The sequence below is a fragment of the Euwallacea fornicatus genome, chromosome 36 (assembly GCF_040115645.1).
Source record: "Euwallacea fornicatus isolate EFF26 chromosome 36, ASM4011564v1, whole genome shotgun sequence".
NCBI lineage: Eukaryota > Metazoa > Arthropoda > Insecta > Coleoptera > Curculionidae > Euwallacea > Euwallacea fornicatus.
In genome coordinates, this window is record NC_089576.1 from 1,629,542 (window position 1) to 1,646,540 (window position 16,999).

At 35.6% G+C, this 16,999-nt stretch overlaps 1 protein-coding gene and 2 long non-coding RNA genes across 6 annotated transcripts; 2 read left to right on the plus strand and 1 right to left on the minus strand.

Annotated features, from left to right (window-relative positions):
• Window positions 1-1,519: 1,519 nt before the first annotated feature.
• On the minus strand, window positions 1,520-8,252 carry LOC136349142 (uncharacterized). The gene is made up of 3 exons (XR_010733766.1): window positions 7,879-8,252; window positions 1,650-1,816; window positions 1,520-1,593 (listed from the first exon to the last, which is right to left on the minus strand). It is a non-coding gene; the product is annotated as an uncharacterized lncRNA (long non-coding RNA).
• LOC136349136 (superkiller complex protein 8) lies at window positions 3,300-5,698 on the plus strand. Of its 4 annotated transcripts, none has more exons than XM_066300489.1 (8): window positions 3,300-3,462; window positions 4,290-4,346; window positions 4,399-4,529; window positions 4,593-4,759; window positions 4,811-5,046; window positions 5,109-5,296; window positions 5,354-5,525; window positions 5,577-5,698. In XM_066300489.1, the coding sequence occupies exons 2-8, from the start codon at window positions 4,344-4,346 to the stop codon at window positions 5,667-5,669; spliced, it is 990 nt and encodes a 329-aa protein (XP_066156586.1). In that variant the 5' UTR covers window positions 3,300-3,462; window positions 4,290-4,343; the 3' UTR covers window positions 5,670-5,698. The 4 variants fall into 4 exon arrangements, with proteins under 4 accessions (XP_066156586.1, XP_066156584.1, XP_066156585.1 ...); XM_066300487.1 differs by having other exon boundaries at window positions 3,300-3,458; XM_066300488.1 differs by having other exon boundaries at window positions 3,300-3,458; window positions 4,300-4,346.
• A 711-nt stretch (window positions 8,253-8,963) lies between the features above and the next one.
• LOC136349141 (uncharacterized) lies at window positions 8,964-12,112 on the plus strand. Its single transcript, XR_010733765.1, has 3 exons — window positions 8,964-9,313; window positions 9,387-11,893; window positions 11,954-12,112. It is a non-coding gene; the product is annotated as an uncharacterized lncRNA (long non-coding RNA).
• Window positions 12,113-16,999: the final 4,887 nt, after the last annotated feature.

Genomic DNA, 16,999 nt, shown 5'->3' on the forward strand with positions numbered 1-16,999 from the left:
TTTTCAGAAAAGTTGCAACGCTCAAAAATCAAAGCATTTCGTGACGTAGAATGCAACAGTATCTCTTATATTCTTCTATTCAGTGTATGATTTAAAGCAATAAATGAAATATGTAAAGAAAATATTTCAAAAAGTAAAAGACTTATTCGCTTCTTTTAAAATCCTCATTAGATGATTCAAAATACTTAATAATATATATGGTGTTTCATTCCAAAAACATAAACGTTTATATCAAAACTTAAAAGTCGGTGACGATGGAAAAATTTATAACAAACCATTGAGTTCTAACTCAAAAACGTTATAATATTATCATTTGAGTTTTTGTTTTGTTATATAAGACAGAGTGCCATATTCAACTAGAAGATCGTTCAAGAACGTCCTGTGTCTTAAAAACGAATCAAGTTAACCGTTCAAAAACTATGTCTTATATTTTCTGGTCAGAAATGGGAGCTTAGAAAGTACAACTAAATTTTATCTATTCCCGTTTTACCAATATCTCATGAACCTATCAAAAATATCCTATAGACCCATAAAATTATCTTGACACTTTGGTGGCAAAATCGTAATGGGATTCATATACTCCACTTCATATCCATTTTAATATATTTCTCTCCAGATTGGAGCTATCGGTTTGCAAAATAACTTCGTCAGGCTCAGTTCATACATATTTTAATTCATACTAATGAAAAAGTGGTAAATCAATTAATTCTATTTTCTAACACCGTTTTCTTGATATTCTGGCGGTTGAACTTTAGAAGGGATTTACACATCAATTTTATTCAATTTTCTTTTGTTGTTCTAATGAAACTACGTATTCGACAAAATAGCTTAACAATCTTCTTGATATTGTTGTGATGGATTAACGGAAGTATGAGTGAAATTTATATTGATAATTAATCCCAAAACACACTTCTTAACTATAATTTTCTCGACATTCTGGAGAAGGCAGATCTCGTTTAACCGTACAACCGCTGAACTAAATTGCTAGTAAAGCTCAGTTTTACATATTACAGAACACATCATTTTCCAGAGATTCAAAACCATTTATCAGCTCTCAAGGACTTTGGCACCGCTATTTATATCCCTACTGCAACTGATCAATTATTGTCAGACAAAAAAGGGAATTGCACCTCCCCCCGATGCAAATTTTTCTGATTTGTCCGTAAATGTGAGTTTAACCGGAATAAAACTGGTACCTACCTAGTTACAATTGCATACGAGACATTTAAATATCACGAATTCTTCGACGTATGTGAAGGCGATGCCGATGCAGCCGAGTGAAGCTCAAATGTCAGCCATTTAAATCTATCAATCAAGATCGATATGTTTATAGAACAGATCAAGTATAAGTGACTACTAAGCCTTATGTACTTAAACTTAAAGGCTTGAATTAACCTATTAAAAACTTTCAGCATTAAATCTTGGTATTCACGCACGCAATTCGCACATTCACATTAGTTATACATACATATAGGGATTGATGATGGTTATCTGATTAAGGTTTATAGAGTGACAAACTCACCTGCTGTTGGCTTCTGCAGTTTTTTAATATATGCTTTGAGATTTTCCTTTAAGATTTCTTTTTCCCTGTACCTGAAAACATGAACAACCGTAAAAGAGTTATTAAGAAACAGTTTTGATTAGGTTACTTGCAAAAGAAGTCTGGCTTAATTCGATAGGATGTGAGGAAGTGGTCATATGAATCCAACAGCCTCAAATTGGAAATGATCCATGTTGTAGCTGATTCTTTGGTGAAGATGTTTTGTTCGTAGGTAACATCTGGCTGGATCATAGCAAGTGATCATGGTAACAAATTCTGAAAAAAGCGCGAAATACAGAAAGGAATTCACCTGTTAATGGGAAGCAGTTTATATATTGAAATGCTGCTCTCAGTAGATCTTATCGGATATGACTCGTGCTGCAAATACAGATGTAACTTCTTCCAAATGCAGAGACATATTCCTCACGCTCTAAAATTTTTACGTATCCGAGTATATCTCGCCTAGCACGAAGTCATTCATCTCCAAAGGCCAAGTTTATTACGTTGATTTATATGCTCACGTATTTATTATAAATAATATGGGCGTTAAAATAACGGGTCTTTCTCAAAACATACAAAAATTTCCTTGAAGCTGCGTTTTTCCTACAAGCTGTAAACGAGTTTCATGATTAATGACGAGTGTGTTCACACTAGAAAAAGAGATTAATTTTTTTATGCTTTTCGTACAAGAACTTAAATCAAATAAGCCCTGAGTACGCGTACAATACGGGTTTATCGGGCTTTGGCATCGTGTATAATAATTACAGGTAAATACATCCCTTGTATATACTGCGAATATTTCACCTTCACTTTGAGCGTGCTCTTCGGCCAATTATCCACGGCCCATCTCGGTCGTAATCATCGCTAAAGACCACATGTATTCGACGAATGAAAAGCCGGACTCCCACAATTTGTTGTGGGAAAGGGGCTTTAATCATGGGACTGTATGGTCAAGTTAGGCTCGATTGTTCGTTAGTTCAGGTTAGTACCGAATGAGAGAAATTTTCTCTGATGATATTGGAAGTATATTAGAGGTTTAAAATATATCTTTTTTCGAATTATATAACCAATGTATCTACAAACCGCGCTTAGAATAATCATTATCATTGAGATAATTTAAGATCTACTACATACCTTGGAAAAAAAAGTTGTACAGTTACCCAGCAAATCTAATATAATTATAAAACCAAAGTGTGCTTGTAATCCATCACTTAGAACCCACACAAAAAGTTCGTCACTTTGAATTAAATCCCGAAGTACCGCGCGCGGGATTAACATCAACAATCGAGGCGTGCTCGTGAAGAAGATGAAGATCCAAATACTCTTAAAAACATTGTCTTCCTCTTCGGCTCTTCACGGACACTATTGCCAAATGGGTACCGATTTCTCTGAATTCGTTTTAGAGCCAACGGAAATTTAATTTTAGAATAAAATGTAGTAAAAAAAGAGAAACACGCAGTAATAATTCGATTCGCTATTAATGAGTTGTGCAAATACTTTGTGAATAAATAGGAAATTAATAGAGAGTCTATTAAAATTAAAATTCCCTTTCAGCGTTTATTTAAACTTTTCAAGTTTTGCTAGTTTTTTCTGCAAAATTTAAATTTTTATAAACATTATTTTTCGTTTTATGAGTTACCTCACCACTCTTTTTACACTAGTCGTCCTTCACATGTTCCCAGTGTGTGATTTTCGAACGTACTACCGTAATGCACCTATTTGACTTTTGCAATTTGCTGATTGACAGAAACATTTCATATAACCTCAAAAATTTGTACTGTTTAACGTTTGTTGTTGATGTGTTAAGTTGTTTTCAGAAATTTTCTTTATTTTTGATTAAAAACTACATTTTACATCTGCATTTTAATGAAAAAACATTTAATAAAACATAGCATACCTGAATCATCAAAAACATTTTGTAAGTAAGTTTATTTAAGTCAAATATTTCAACTCTGAAAATTCTTGTAAGACGGAATTGAAACTTGCAAAACTAATGGAATTATTCAGCTTTCTGCACTGTAATTGCCTAAATTTACATTTAATTACATCAGTAATTATATCTTGATTCATTAACGGCCCTCAAGAAAATTCAACAAGGCCTATAATAGTCCTTATAGTATCAACAATGGAGGATCTCTAATGCCCTTAGAGACTAAATTATTAATGTGTAGGTAGATTTGGCAGAAAGATAAGGTTCTTTTTAAGTTCAATTTCGGCGAAACGTACCCATACTTGAACAGTCAGTTAATGGGTTTGGAACAACCATTAAAATTTTTTTTCTTTAAAGAACTGACATTTTGACTAAAAGTTTGGTCGGGATGACGCAAATACAAAGAATAACATGTTAATAATTAGTTTTATCACACCACACTAAGATATAATGACACCAAATGTTGCTTTATTCAGAAGAACCTAGGAAGATGGCAACTGTGCTTCAACAAAATCTACATGAATCTCGAAAGTTGTTGAATCTCATTGTTAGCACCCTATGTAAAGAAAGTGAAGATAAATATAATTGTGTCATCTTGTGATGTGATGAGCTTGGTGACATTGCTATTTGAATTTAAATAACCTTATGGAAGACCAAATATACATATTGTCAAAATGTCAGTTTTTTGAAATAATAAATTTTATTATTTCCCAAAACTTTAATTGACCTGCTGAATTGTATCCTGAAACACGAACTTAATCATAATTTACAGATACTTGAATATCTTGATCCTTAGTTACCTTTTTTCTATTACAATAGTTCTTTCCAGTTCTCCAACCACTGAAAGAATTATACTAAAACCTGCTAAATATAATGGTAAGAAATTTGAATGTTCTCTAAAACCTATTCACTACGCTTGTTGATTTAGTACTCTGTGGTGTGTAAGAAGGAAAATGCTCATGATGAGAATATCTGGTCCTGTGCCTGGGGCCGCTACACTCCTGATAAAAAGAAAAAGGAGGATGAACTGGAAGGAGGGGGTGATGATGAGAAATCAAGGCGAGTTTCTAATAACTCAAAATAAAATCAAGTACAATCTTATTCACTTCTCTAATATATTAGGGATTCAATTATCTCTAATGAAGAACCTGCAGATTATATCATAACTGGCGCCTTAGATGATTTAGTCAAAGTTTGGGAAATGCATGAAGATAAACTGGAATTAAAGTATAATCTAGAGGGACACTCTTTAGGAGTTGTATCAGTAGCCATGAGTAATAATGGAAAATGTATTAAGAATCTTTTTTTATTTTTTTTGTTTGTGACCGAACTTATTTCAGTATGCGCCTCTAGTTCTCTCGACTCTTCAATGCGGATTTGGGACTTAGAAAAAGGGGAAAAAATTGCCAATGTTGATGTGGGGCCTGTGGATCTTTGGACTGTGGCTTTCAGTCCAGACGATAAATATATTATTTCAGGCAGTCATTCTGGGAAAATAACTCAGTATAGTGTGGAAACTGCCAATGCGGAACAAAGCTTTGACTCCAGAGGGAAATTCACTTTAAGCATTGCATATGTAATAATTCCTTAATTTATTTGATGCATTCAAACATTGATTAGTATACCTAATTATTACAGAGCCCTGATGGTAAATATATTGCCAGTGGCGCTATAGATGGCATTATAAACATCTTTGATGTGGCTTCAAATAAGTTATGGCACACTTTAGAAGGGCATGCCATGCCCATAAGGTCTCTGTGTTTTTCCCCCGATAGTCAACTTCTCTTGACTGCATCAGATGATGGACATATGAAGCTCTATGATGTGTAAGGTTGATTATCCCCATGTTTTTTTAAATGATATTAAACGATTTTCACCTTCAGACAACACACTCATGTAGTCGGTACAATGTCTGGGCATGCTTCGTGGGTCTTGGGGGTAGCGTTTTCTCCTGACGGAAATAATTTCGCGTCGGGCAGTTCGGATAAGACTGTTAAAGTGTGGGAAGTGAAGAGTAGGCAGTGTATACATACGTTTAATGAACACAGTGATCAGGTAAGAAATAGAATGTGTGAAAAAGTATTTTTTACTCTAACTTTATTTCAGGTTTGGGGTGTAAAGTACAATCCTGATGGCAACAAGATCGTGTCTGTATCAGAGGATAAAAGCATTGTTGTGTATAGTTGTCCTAAGTCGTAGTATAATAAAACTAATTTTATTTGTCACAAGTTGTTTTTTCTTTAAATAATTTTTGAAAGTCTGGATCATTTTGCTTTGTAAACATCATGTGCTGCATGTATATTGAAGTCCGTCTATATACATGCAGCACGTGATGTTTACTTAAAATAATGGAAATTTTACGGAATTGAATATTTATTATTTGCATAAATTTGTCCAGGGCCACCTGAACGGAAGTAAAGCAAAAAATAAAATGGAGTAGGTCAAAGTCTCATGTAAATAATGAACGGCCAATGGAAGGGGATTGCTTCAACAAAGTAAAAGTTATGGGCTGAAAATAACGCATACTACAAGTTCAGTAACTTTTTAAAAAGGATATCTTAATTATTTGGCATAAATTTTGACGTAGAAACGATAATATTAACAAGTAGGTAACGTGGTATGGTACATCTTCAATCTTGACAGGCTTTCACTGTAACATATTCATTAAAATCCTAGGAACTTTGTCATATACCAGCATCATTACTAATATGTTTTGTTGAAGCTTTAATAGCTTTAATTTCATGGCGTTTTACATTCGCAAAGGAACATTAAGATCTGTGTATTCAAACATCTTAAAATTCTAATTTGAGTTCTGTTAGTTATTACTGTAATTATTATGGTTTCGGAAATCCAACGGTACGGCCATCATCTCTTCAAAAAACAAATCGACCTTACGGTTTTATTTGTATCGCCATATCCGGTGTATTATTTAATTAATTATGAACGTTTAGTACCTTCAATATCCTGCGTCTGCCTTGACGGTGATATAAGAAGAACTCCTTCAAAACCATTTCAGAAAAAAATGGGTGTAGCAGACAAAAAGAAATTGTGTAAACAAGCTTCTTTGACCTCCTTTATCGTTGAACTTTGCGATTGAAGATAGTAATAACGATGTTACAATATAGTTTAAAACTAATTATCTGAAATATATCTCATTTTTTCGTCGTTAGTGCAACAAATTAATAATAGTGATAACTCCTCTGACTCTGGAGATAGCCCAGAGTTTTAAATTAACTTTTCCAATATAACAAAATAAGGCTGGTGGGTTTTTAAGGTAGTTTCACAGTTTTTATCATTCAATTTAGTGTAATTTTCCTTGGTGAGATCCATTAGGCAAGGTAAAGAGCAATTAAATAATGCCCCATTTTTTCTCTAAAAAACATGTATTAAATCATAGAATAAAAGTTACTGTTCCGCGATATCGTGGTAAATCGACATACGTATGGCAATTTGGAGTTATATCAATGACTGGTTAATTTAAAAAAAAAAAACGTAAATGGTGATAGGAAACCAATTCTACTTGGTGCAGATGGGAACACTCAAATCCCTTCCATATGCTCGGGGAGTACCAGTTCAAGAGGAAAAATTGCCGAAAAATGGTCCCCATCGGCCCGCATATCACCTGCTGGGTATATCAATAGTCCAACTGAGGCATTTTGCGAAGACCGCGGTGCCGTAGAAATTTCAAACTTTGAAACACTTGTGTTACCGGAGCAATTAGCAAGGACAATGGCTACACAATGAGATAAAGTATTCAACAAGGCGAAAGCGAAGAACTAAAAGTATCGCTCAGTTTACTACTGGAATCCGAGTAAGTTGAAAAAACGAGGGAATGTCAGAAGATAAGGAGAAACTCGCTAGGATGTGAACCAGGTTCCATCCTGAGCGGGAATTTGTGTAACGAAAAAAGAGTTGTTAACGAAAGAAATCTATGAAGTCAAGGAAGGAAAATTATGTTCTGATCTGGGGATGAAAGGGGGCAACCTACCCGAATTGCAGAGAAAGCAATCGACGAGAAAATAGAAAATTGTTCTCCAGCACTTCAAGATGTGTCCTCTACAGGGAGCGTAAGCAGGCACACACTTAACTGTGAAAAGCCCTTTGTTGACAAATCCAAATGAAAAATTGACCGAAACCTGACGAGATAATACCGGAGGGAGTTTTCCTAAAATATGAAAAATTGCTCACATGACCTTAAACGAAAAGTTAAAACTGAACGTGACGAATAGAACAGCGAAACTCTTGCAAATATTTATAAAAAAACAATCTCTAGGAGTTGTTGGAAAAATTTAGTAAGTACCTGCCAATTTGGATATTAAAGGGGCAAACCCAAAATCTATGCACTAAAGGTAGTTCAGAAGGTAGTGAAAACTGCGACGAAGACTTCGTACACCCATGGGAAACTTACCGTCTTGGTGCTGACGTTACGCCATATTGAAATGAAATTGAGGTTCTCCCGCAAGCGCCCTCTGTGCTCAAATCTAAACTTCTCTTTTGACACTTCTTATTTCGTAATCCGGAGGCAAATTGATTTGGAATTTAATAAGTTCCGGTGTTTCATCTTATTTTAAAATAGTCAATAGTCAACCGCGTTTTTGTTAAACCGTAACTTATTTAACATCATTATCGATTCATTGGCTTCGAAATTTAGCTGCCAAGGAAATTAAGATAATTCGCGAGCAGATGTGACATTGGCAGCTGTACTATTGCTGCGTTACCAAATATTTTCCTCAAACAAAGTCATTAGTGAAAACCAAACGATTATTTGGCGTTAATACAAGTAATTTGGCGTTAATACAAGTAATTTGCAGTCCAACAACCTAAAATGGAAAATTATCTGACTGAGAAATATTATTAGCACATTTAAAACATACAACTTAATTGAACTTAACGATAAACCCACGCGCTCTTTAATGGCATATTTAGGTATTCCACGAACATTTAAACTATCGAAGAATACATAGAAAAGTCGACACTAAGTTCCTTGTAAGCATTGAGAATAATTAACATCACAAAGTGTGTTAACGAGTTTATTGAGAACGTTGGTGTTATAAAACTTACTAAATTTAAATAAGACAACAAAGGATGTTTGCACTTTTGGAACTGGCTAGAAATATCGATAATAACAAATGGGTTTACGCTTTTTTACGTGCAAACCTGATCTATTAGTGGAAATAAATTAAATGTATTCATTACTGTATTGCTAGTTTTTTTGTTAACATTTATTTTTTTTATATTGACGCCTAGAAACGCACTAATAATGTGCCTAAACGTTTCCTTATTTCGTTTTCTTGATCAACAGGTTGTTCATCACTATAATTGTTGACAAAATTGTGGGGAATTTTTTTACGGTGTCGAGACGTTTTCATATACGCAAATCCATTGATCAAACCTAAACAGTAGGTAATTGACGTCATGGAAATAAAATTATGTTAATCATAATTGTTAATTTTCTGTCTTTTCGGGTTGCATCTGAGCTATTAAACGTATCAGGAGAAATAGTTTGTCGTCCTTGTTGCATCCAAACATGCATTGACGCACTTGGTTCTAAAAATCTAGCAAAAACATATCAATTATTATTAATTATTGGTGTATGGATGTATTTATTATGTTACAATTTCTCTTTATCACTGTGTCGTCAATCATATACTTACATCAATTTACTGCCGGTTTCCTATGTCGTTTGCCGATGGCCTTCAATGCAGTTTATTTCTAGTAAAATGGCTATTTCCCTCAAATTAAATTTAAGCACTGAATGTTTAAATTTAATTATGCATAGGAAGGAGGTTGTTTTGCGGTCTTTAAGGGCGAAAATGTGTATCGAGATAGACGTTCTGCGTTAGGTAATGTCCAAACATCAAACTATGCTCTTTGGCTTTCTGTATCAGAAAATATAAAAAAACTATTTTTTTCCAGCCATTCAAACGTTTTCTCCCAATGCGTGACATTAGGCCTCTGCTGACGTCACCTTCGATATTGCTTTTACGGGGGGTGTTCCGTACATGTGTAAAGCAATTTTAAGATATTTCTCAGACAAAAATAAACAATTAACAATAAATATTCGCACTGAATATTTTTAGAGACATATTGGTAGTGCACAAGGCTCTGATTTATGATAATTAACGAAACCACAAGAGTCATTAAACTTTTGAATTTCACCTTTTACCTTTTTTGCCGTTTGTTGACTTGAATTTGGAGCTGGCAAACAGACAGGGAGATTCCTTAGACGCTAACTTGGAGAGGTTTGAGGAGCTGTGTGAGGTCTTAATTAGTCCAATTACTCATGTTTATTATTGTACAATCAGTAAAAATTAATAGACATTTTTGTTTTGATCAAACTAAAAAAATTTTTAAAACTATTCTAATATGTTTTGGTCTGGTTCCACTCCCCTGTACCCGCACGGGTTACAACCTTGATTTACTCGTGACGATCTTCACGTAGCTTCACAGTTTATAGAAAAAACTTCAAAGTTTAAGTTTTATTTAAAAAAACCTGTAATTTTTTAAGATCTTCTGAATGTAGGTGGAGACGGTTAAAAAACGTTAAACATTACTATTAAAAATAAATTCTTACTTTGAATTTGTCGCTTTAAATTGTACTGCGATGCGTCTCTTATTCCATTTGACAAATTTGAGAGTTTATAAAAATATACTTTTAAATATCTAAATAACGGTGGCGTACTCTGACTATAAGGGATGATTTGAGTGAATTTTGGATTTGAACTTCCTTAGTTTTAATCTGATTCCAACCTTCAAAACACGCCTATGCTTTCATCTCTGACTTCCAGATCGAACTCCTGCAATTTCTACCGTTAGTAGGGGAGGACGCTTTGGCTATCGAAAACCAGTGGCGGCGACAGAAAAGAGTACCATACGTCAATTTGTTCTTCTTTCAATTTTTAAAACTTCCACGTGATTCAAATCTGCGTTTGCAAGGGAAATTTTGACTTTTGAAATATAAATAGATCAGTAACGAAACATGCCTTGCTCAAAGATGTTAAAGAAATACCTAAATATTTAGATTTGTTGTGTCTTAGTTTTAATCTCGTTCTGTCGCATGTAATACGATCCTGATGTTTGTACAATAATACTCTAAATTTGAACTTGGAACCTTATCATAGTATAAAAAAGTCAGTAGCGTATCTTACATATGGAAATAGTTAAAGATTTGAGTTATTACTGCCTTTTCTAGGTCGCTTCGTTTGATTTCCACCCTTGCAAACTTCGAAGTGATCCTACTCTGATTTCTACTCGAAAATACAGCCAATAGGTAAAAACTAATGGCGTACTTTGCACATGGAGGCTAAAAAAATTAAATTCTTGGAGTCATTGTTTCAGCGTATATTCGCCCCCCTAAGTTCCTGTGATTTTATTTGGATTTTCACTTGCCATTCCTCTAAATATCAATGTGTTTAAAGAAAATTTTGACGCTTAAATTTTTGAAAAAGCAGTAACGTACTTGAACGTAGAGAAATTTTAATAGATACGGGAAAATTGAGCTTCAAGAGCATTACATTTTAAAGTTTGTAAAGCAAGCTTTGAATCTCCAAGCATTTAACTATCAATGGCGTACTTTGCTTATCAACGCAAAAACATCGAAATTCTTTGAATAATTATTTTAAGCTGGTTTCATTGCTTAAAACTCCGCTTAGACCTCTAAATTTTAATGTTTTTACTTCAATGTTTGAACTTTCGAAAAATCAGTGGCGCATCTTCAATATAGGGTTAGTGAAAAAATGTTAAATTGACAAAAAATCACTGGCCTCGCGAGCCTATTAAGAGAGTTTTAAGTTTTTGAATAAAGAACAAAGTCCAAATCAGTTCTGAGAATCTTTCCTGATTTTCGTTCTTTTTTAAGTAAAGTAGACCCACGACCAGGTAGTTTCTCATACAGCAACCATAAAAAAAACCACCTCGATGAAAACCAATATATTATAAAAGTGGGCATCCTAGATAGAAACGCAGGTGAGAAACCATTATTTTTTATGGTATTCTGCGAACACATACAAGTTATACCCTGGCGACATTGACCATGACGTGAATGAAGCGCGAGAAACCGGCTATAAAACCGGACGAAGATCGAGGTTTTCATCAGTTTAATAATACAGCCGAAGCCTACAACAAGTTAGTTGTTCTGCAAAAGAAAAACGATGTACACTAATCCATTCAGTCGCACTCACAGCTCTATTCGTCAAGTGATCGACAAATTCCTGCATATCAACCATGAGAAACACGACCATGAGATCCATAGGAATACCTCCTACCATTCCATGTCTTCTTCAACTAGTGCTTTTAGTAATAAACATAAAAATATAAAAAACAGTGCCAGGTTGATCTTCAGTGTTAAATAAATTAAATTAAGATAGTGAACAGTGTTCCAATGTGATGAATTGATCTTCGGATAGAGATTTGGTTTGTTTGAGGTAAGTTCCGATTTACTTAAGAAATGTGAATGTATGATCATTTTTTCACTTTTGTTGCAGCTTCCATTGCGATTTCAAGTTAGTTTGAGGCTCGGAAAATGTCTTCGGCTTCTAAAGGGGATATAGTGTTTATCATATTAGAAAAGAAAGAAAATTGTTAATTTAAGTTACTGAACTTAAGGTCAATTTCCATTTGTATTTTGTACAGAAATACATATATCTGCTTTAAGCTTTCAGTGATTTCTGCTTTGATACGAACGAAACTATAGGGGATCCACCCCGTCTTTTCTCCTTAAATCGGAAGTCAGTAAAATTGGCTTCTCACAATCTTAACAATTTTTCGGAATGCCCTCAATTTGTGTAGAAGCAATGCAAATTTACGACCTCTTGGGGAAATCCCGAACATACGAGGACAGCCCCAGAAGTACCTGACCTAACACTAAAAGTTAAAAAAAAGTTTGAAAAATATTGCATTATTTCTCAATAAGTCCCCTTTGGGATTGAAACTTTTTCTAGCGATGTTTTATGGCTTTTACGCCTTGTTTATATTAAGAAGTTCCGAATATGTCAAAACGAGCATTAATCTCGGACTTCACCTTTTCGTTATTGGCAAATCTCTTTCCACCGTGGCATTTTTTCAAGTTTAGAAAAAAAAATCTGATGGAGCTAAATCTGGTGAATAGGGTGGGCGAGGAAAAGTTCGAAACCAAGTTGATTGATTTCAGCCTTTTGCAATGTCGGAAGTGTGAACTGGTGCGTTGTCTTGATCAAACAGTAGTTTCTTTTTCGCCAAATGCGGTCGCTTTTTCCTAATTTCTTCAATCAAATGCTGCAATCAATTTGTATACTACGTGACATAGAAGAGACATTCCGTAAAAATAGTTTTACTTAAATAATTTTTGGCATGCGTGTTTCTTAAGCTAAAACAAACATTTCATTAAAAAATTGAACAATTTTAATTGTTAAAAACCAAAAAAACATTAATAATTTGTCGGTCTTATTCAATGTCTTATACATTCCTGTTCACGTGTAGACATGGATCCAATGAGGTGATCGATGTTCTCTTAGGGCATCTCATTCCAGGCTCACTGATCACCATGATATAGCGCTGCTGAGGTTTGTGGGGGATGGGGTAAATTATGCAACCTTCTACCTACAATATCTCATACACGTTCAATCGGTGAGAGGTCTGGAGATCGAGGTGGCCGAGGTACCAAATTGATTGCATTTTGTTGAAAGAAACTCATAGTCGCTTTAGCCACATGTGGTCGTGCACTGTCTTGCTTGAAAACTGAATTAACAAGAGTTTCCAGAGAAGGCACAAGATAATGTTCCAGGACTTCTTGAATGTATCGTTGGGGTATCATACTGCTTCTAATGGAAAATAAAGGTGACCTGCTACCATATGTAATAGCATCCCAAACCATTAGTCCAACAGTATGATGGACATGCCTGTGTATTGTAAACTCTGAATCCCGTTTTTCACCCCGTCTTCTTCTTACTCTTGACCGACCATCCTGCATACCCAAACAGAATCTGGATTCGTCGCTAAATACGATGTTATCCCATTCCAGATTCCAATGTATCCATTATCTGCACTACTGCAGTTGATTTTCACGATGATTTAAGGTGAGGGGTAACATAAGATGAGGACTGTAGGAAATCAGTTCAAAACTTTTTATCCAGGAATAAATGGTTTGAATCCCATTGGGCCCTTCATACTTAACAAACCACTGATCCGCCAGCGTCCTCGACGAAACGAATCTATCTCTTAAGGCCATAATTCGAGGACGGCGATCTTGGCGTTCTGCATTTCTTCGGGATCGTCCAGTAGCTCTCCTTCTGCCTGTTTGCTTTTTTGGAACTGGAAATTGCACTATAGTGTTTATGCTATTTTTCAGTGCAGTGGCGATTTCCCTAAATGACCGACCAGCCTCTCGTAGGCCCACTATTTGACTTCTCTCAAGCTCGCTCATTTGACGAAAATTTCGCTCCATTCTGCCTTTAGGCATATTTGATTAATCTAAAAGGGCTTTCTAAGCACACTACACCCCAATAAATGATATTTTACGGGTATATTGTCGATATTTTATTGCGATTTTTGTATTTAAAAAAAACTAAAATTTCTGACAACTCGTAAATAAATACATTGACAAAAACGGCTGAAAATTTAATCGCTTTTTGTGTTTTCATATACGAACACGCATACAAAAATTTATTTAAATAAAACTATTTTTACAGGGTGTTTTCTTTTCTATGTGCCGCATTACAGAATAAAATGTCTTCCATGTGTTGTTTTTCCTTTAGGGAGATGGTCAATAAAAATGATCCCACGTGCATCCCAAAAAACTGACGTCATCACCTTTCCTGCAGATGAAGCGGTCCTCACCTTCTTCGGAGCCGATTCTACCTTTTTAGTCCATTGCTTCGATTGGTCTTTCGACTCAGGCGTGAACCGATGGATTCACGTTTCATCCATGATGATGAATCGAGGCAAAACTCAGCCTTATTGCTGTGAAATTTTGTCAAGCGCTCTCTTGAAACGTCCTCGCCGCGCAGTGTTTGTTCATTTTGCGTTCAGATTGTGTTTGGTCAAAATGCGATGTCCACTGCTTTCTAAAATTCTTGTCATGTTTGCTAGCTCGCTCAATTTGGCCGACAGTCTTCCAGAGTAGTTTCACGGATTTCCGCCACAGTGTCTGGAGTGGTCAGATCGGGAGTGTCGTCGGGTCGACCAGGGCAGAGTTCGTCTTGGCAGCTGGTACGACCACGTTTAATCTCTGCCATCCAACATTTCGCAGTTGTTAGCGAAGGACCAGTTGCCCCCAGAGTCGAATCTAACTTCACTCTGATGGTGGTTGGATCCATACCTTTTAAATGGAATTATTGAATTTTTTTCCATGTTCACAAAATCTCTAAATGAACAACAAAATCTTATAAATCTCACTATGAACTGCTCAAAAATAAACTTAAATCGTCGTGGTACCGTCAACCTTCATACATGAGCTTTTTAAGGTCGGGTTTTTGTAATATAGGCCGAGTTTTAATAAAAGAGTCGCCATCTATATGTCAACTCGTGTACTTGTGGAACTACCCTAGTAGCATAATGTCTCAGGTTATTCATTGATTATTGCTAATTTATCCACTTTTTGCAGGAAAAAAACGGCTGTATCTACGGCGAATGCGCCCCGTTGGCTTCAATGCGGCAAGCCCCATCAGAAACCCCATTTTTTCCTATTTTTTTTAAACTCGAACGAGCACGGAAATGGGTTTATACAGTATGTCCCATTTAAGATGAACACATACATATGCCTAATTTTTTTTTTTTTTTTTGGTGGTAAAGGAGTAATTATTGGCATACTTAAGGCGTTCCATAAACGCGTGTTTTATTGCGATTTATGAGCAAAGCGATTTTTCTGGTATTTAGCTGGAAATATCGAAAAAAGTTATTTGAAAAATTGTTTAGAATATTATTTTAAGCTTGTGCATCGTTTTTCAACGAAAAATTCGAATTTTTAGTTTTCTAATTGTCTCGTGTAAATAAATAGTGATCCAGACGGCAAAATTTTGTAAATTTAAGTGAAAAAGCTCTTTACAATGTATCAAGCGTAACGTTGTCGAATGCAAACTGCTTTTCGATCCGCTTACGATTATCGTTCGCAACTATTCTAAGTTCTAGATTCTGTCATTTCATCACACACTTCAACAATTCTTTAACGCAATTCATCGCGATTTCTAGGCTGCACCTCGTATGCCTTATCCTCGATCGTGCCCGAGGAATAAAAATCGAGAGACGTGATATCTGGAGAACGAGGAGGCCACACTTACAAAGGGCCATTTCTGCCAATCCCCTTTAGTGAAGAATGTTGATTTAACCAATCTCGAATCAATCGAGAGTTTCGAATACGTGCATTATCTAACTGAAAATACATTTCTTGTCGCACATCGTGAGGAAAATCGGCAATGATATTCCACGATTCATAGTCGAAGAAGGTAAACAGACGGTTCGCGTTTAATGCAGTTTTAAAGAAAAAAATGGCCATTCGCTAGAATGGCGCTCTGAAACATTATTTTTTTCTAAATATTCGTCTTTGCGATTAATAATCCAGCGAGGGTTTTCTACAGCCCGATACAGTTGCGTGCAAAAGTTTCGGGCCAAAAATGATTTTATAAATAAATAACATATAACACGAAAATTAGAAAAATTATATGTAATAACATGAATCCCGTTAAATGTACTTCCAAAATAAACAGCTTGGAAATTTGTTAAAAATAATCAAAAAAAAATTATAACAAAAATAAATATTTTGGCCTATTCAAAAGTATCGGGCCAAATAAATTCGAACAATAAATACACATTAGAACATATACAGTGTGTCCGGGTTAAGGATTTAACACTTTCGTAAAACCTTTATTTCTTAATCGATTTTGACGTTTTTTTTTTTTTTTGTTAATTAGATATTCAAAATGCGCATTCATCTAATGGATACGATCCCTCTTTACCCATAATCATAACCCATTGCGTGCATTTTTATGGGATCAAATTTCGGAAAATACTATTAGGGCTTTTTTTTTGGGATAAAACCGGAAACAGATTCTTAACTAGAACGACCGTTGAAGAGAGTGACGGCTGCTGGTTCTGTGAAGAGCCAGGAGTTGCAGACTCCCCAGAGCACACAATCTGGGGATGTCCAGAGTGGGAGACCGAACGGAATGAGGCCAGAGGAGCGGGACTCAACCTGGACTGAAGGACAATCGGCTATGAATTCGTAGAGAGTGAGTGTAAGTGGAGAGCGTTTGAGTGCATGGTCAAGAAGATCATGCGCAAGAAGATTGAGCGGGAACGGTACAGAAGGACAAGGACGGAAGCATAGAGAGTAGCTCTTACGACCGGGCGCCCCGAAGGAATGCCTACCAGGCGATACCGGGGCCATAAGAAGAGAGGGGGTGGTTTTAGTGGGTAGGCGGGCATAGGCTCGAATCCCACACTACCCGACCCGGAGCGGCCGGGTGTCTTTTTGAAGATTTCCACCTCCTCGGGTACAAAAAAAAAAAAAAAATTAGAACGACCTAAAACTTACCTGTTCCGATTTTTATTTTTCTACT

Excerpts from the sequence above, each read along its gene's own strand:
- LOC136349136 (XM_066300489.1), top strand. Across the intron at positions 4,530-4,592 it reads GGTGATGATGAGAAATCAAG|GGATTCAATTATCTCTAATG; the intron begins GCGAGTTTCTAA and ends CTAATATATTAG. Across the intron at positions 4,760-4,810 it reads CATGAGTAATAATGGAAAAT|TATGCGCCTCTAGTTCTCTC; the intron begins GTATTAAGAATC and ends AACTTATTTCAG.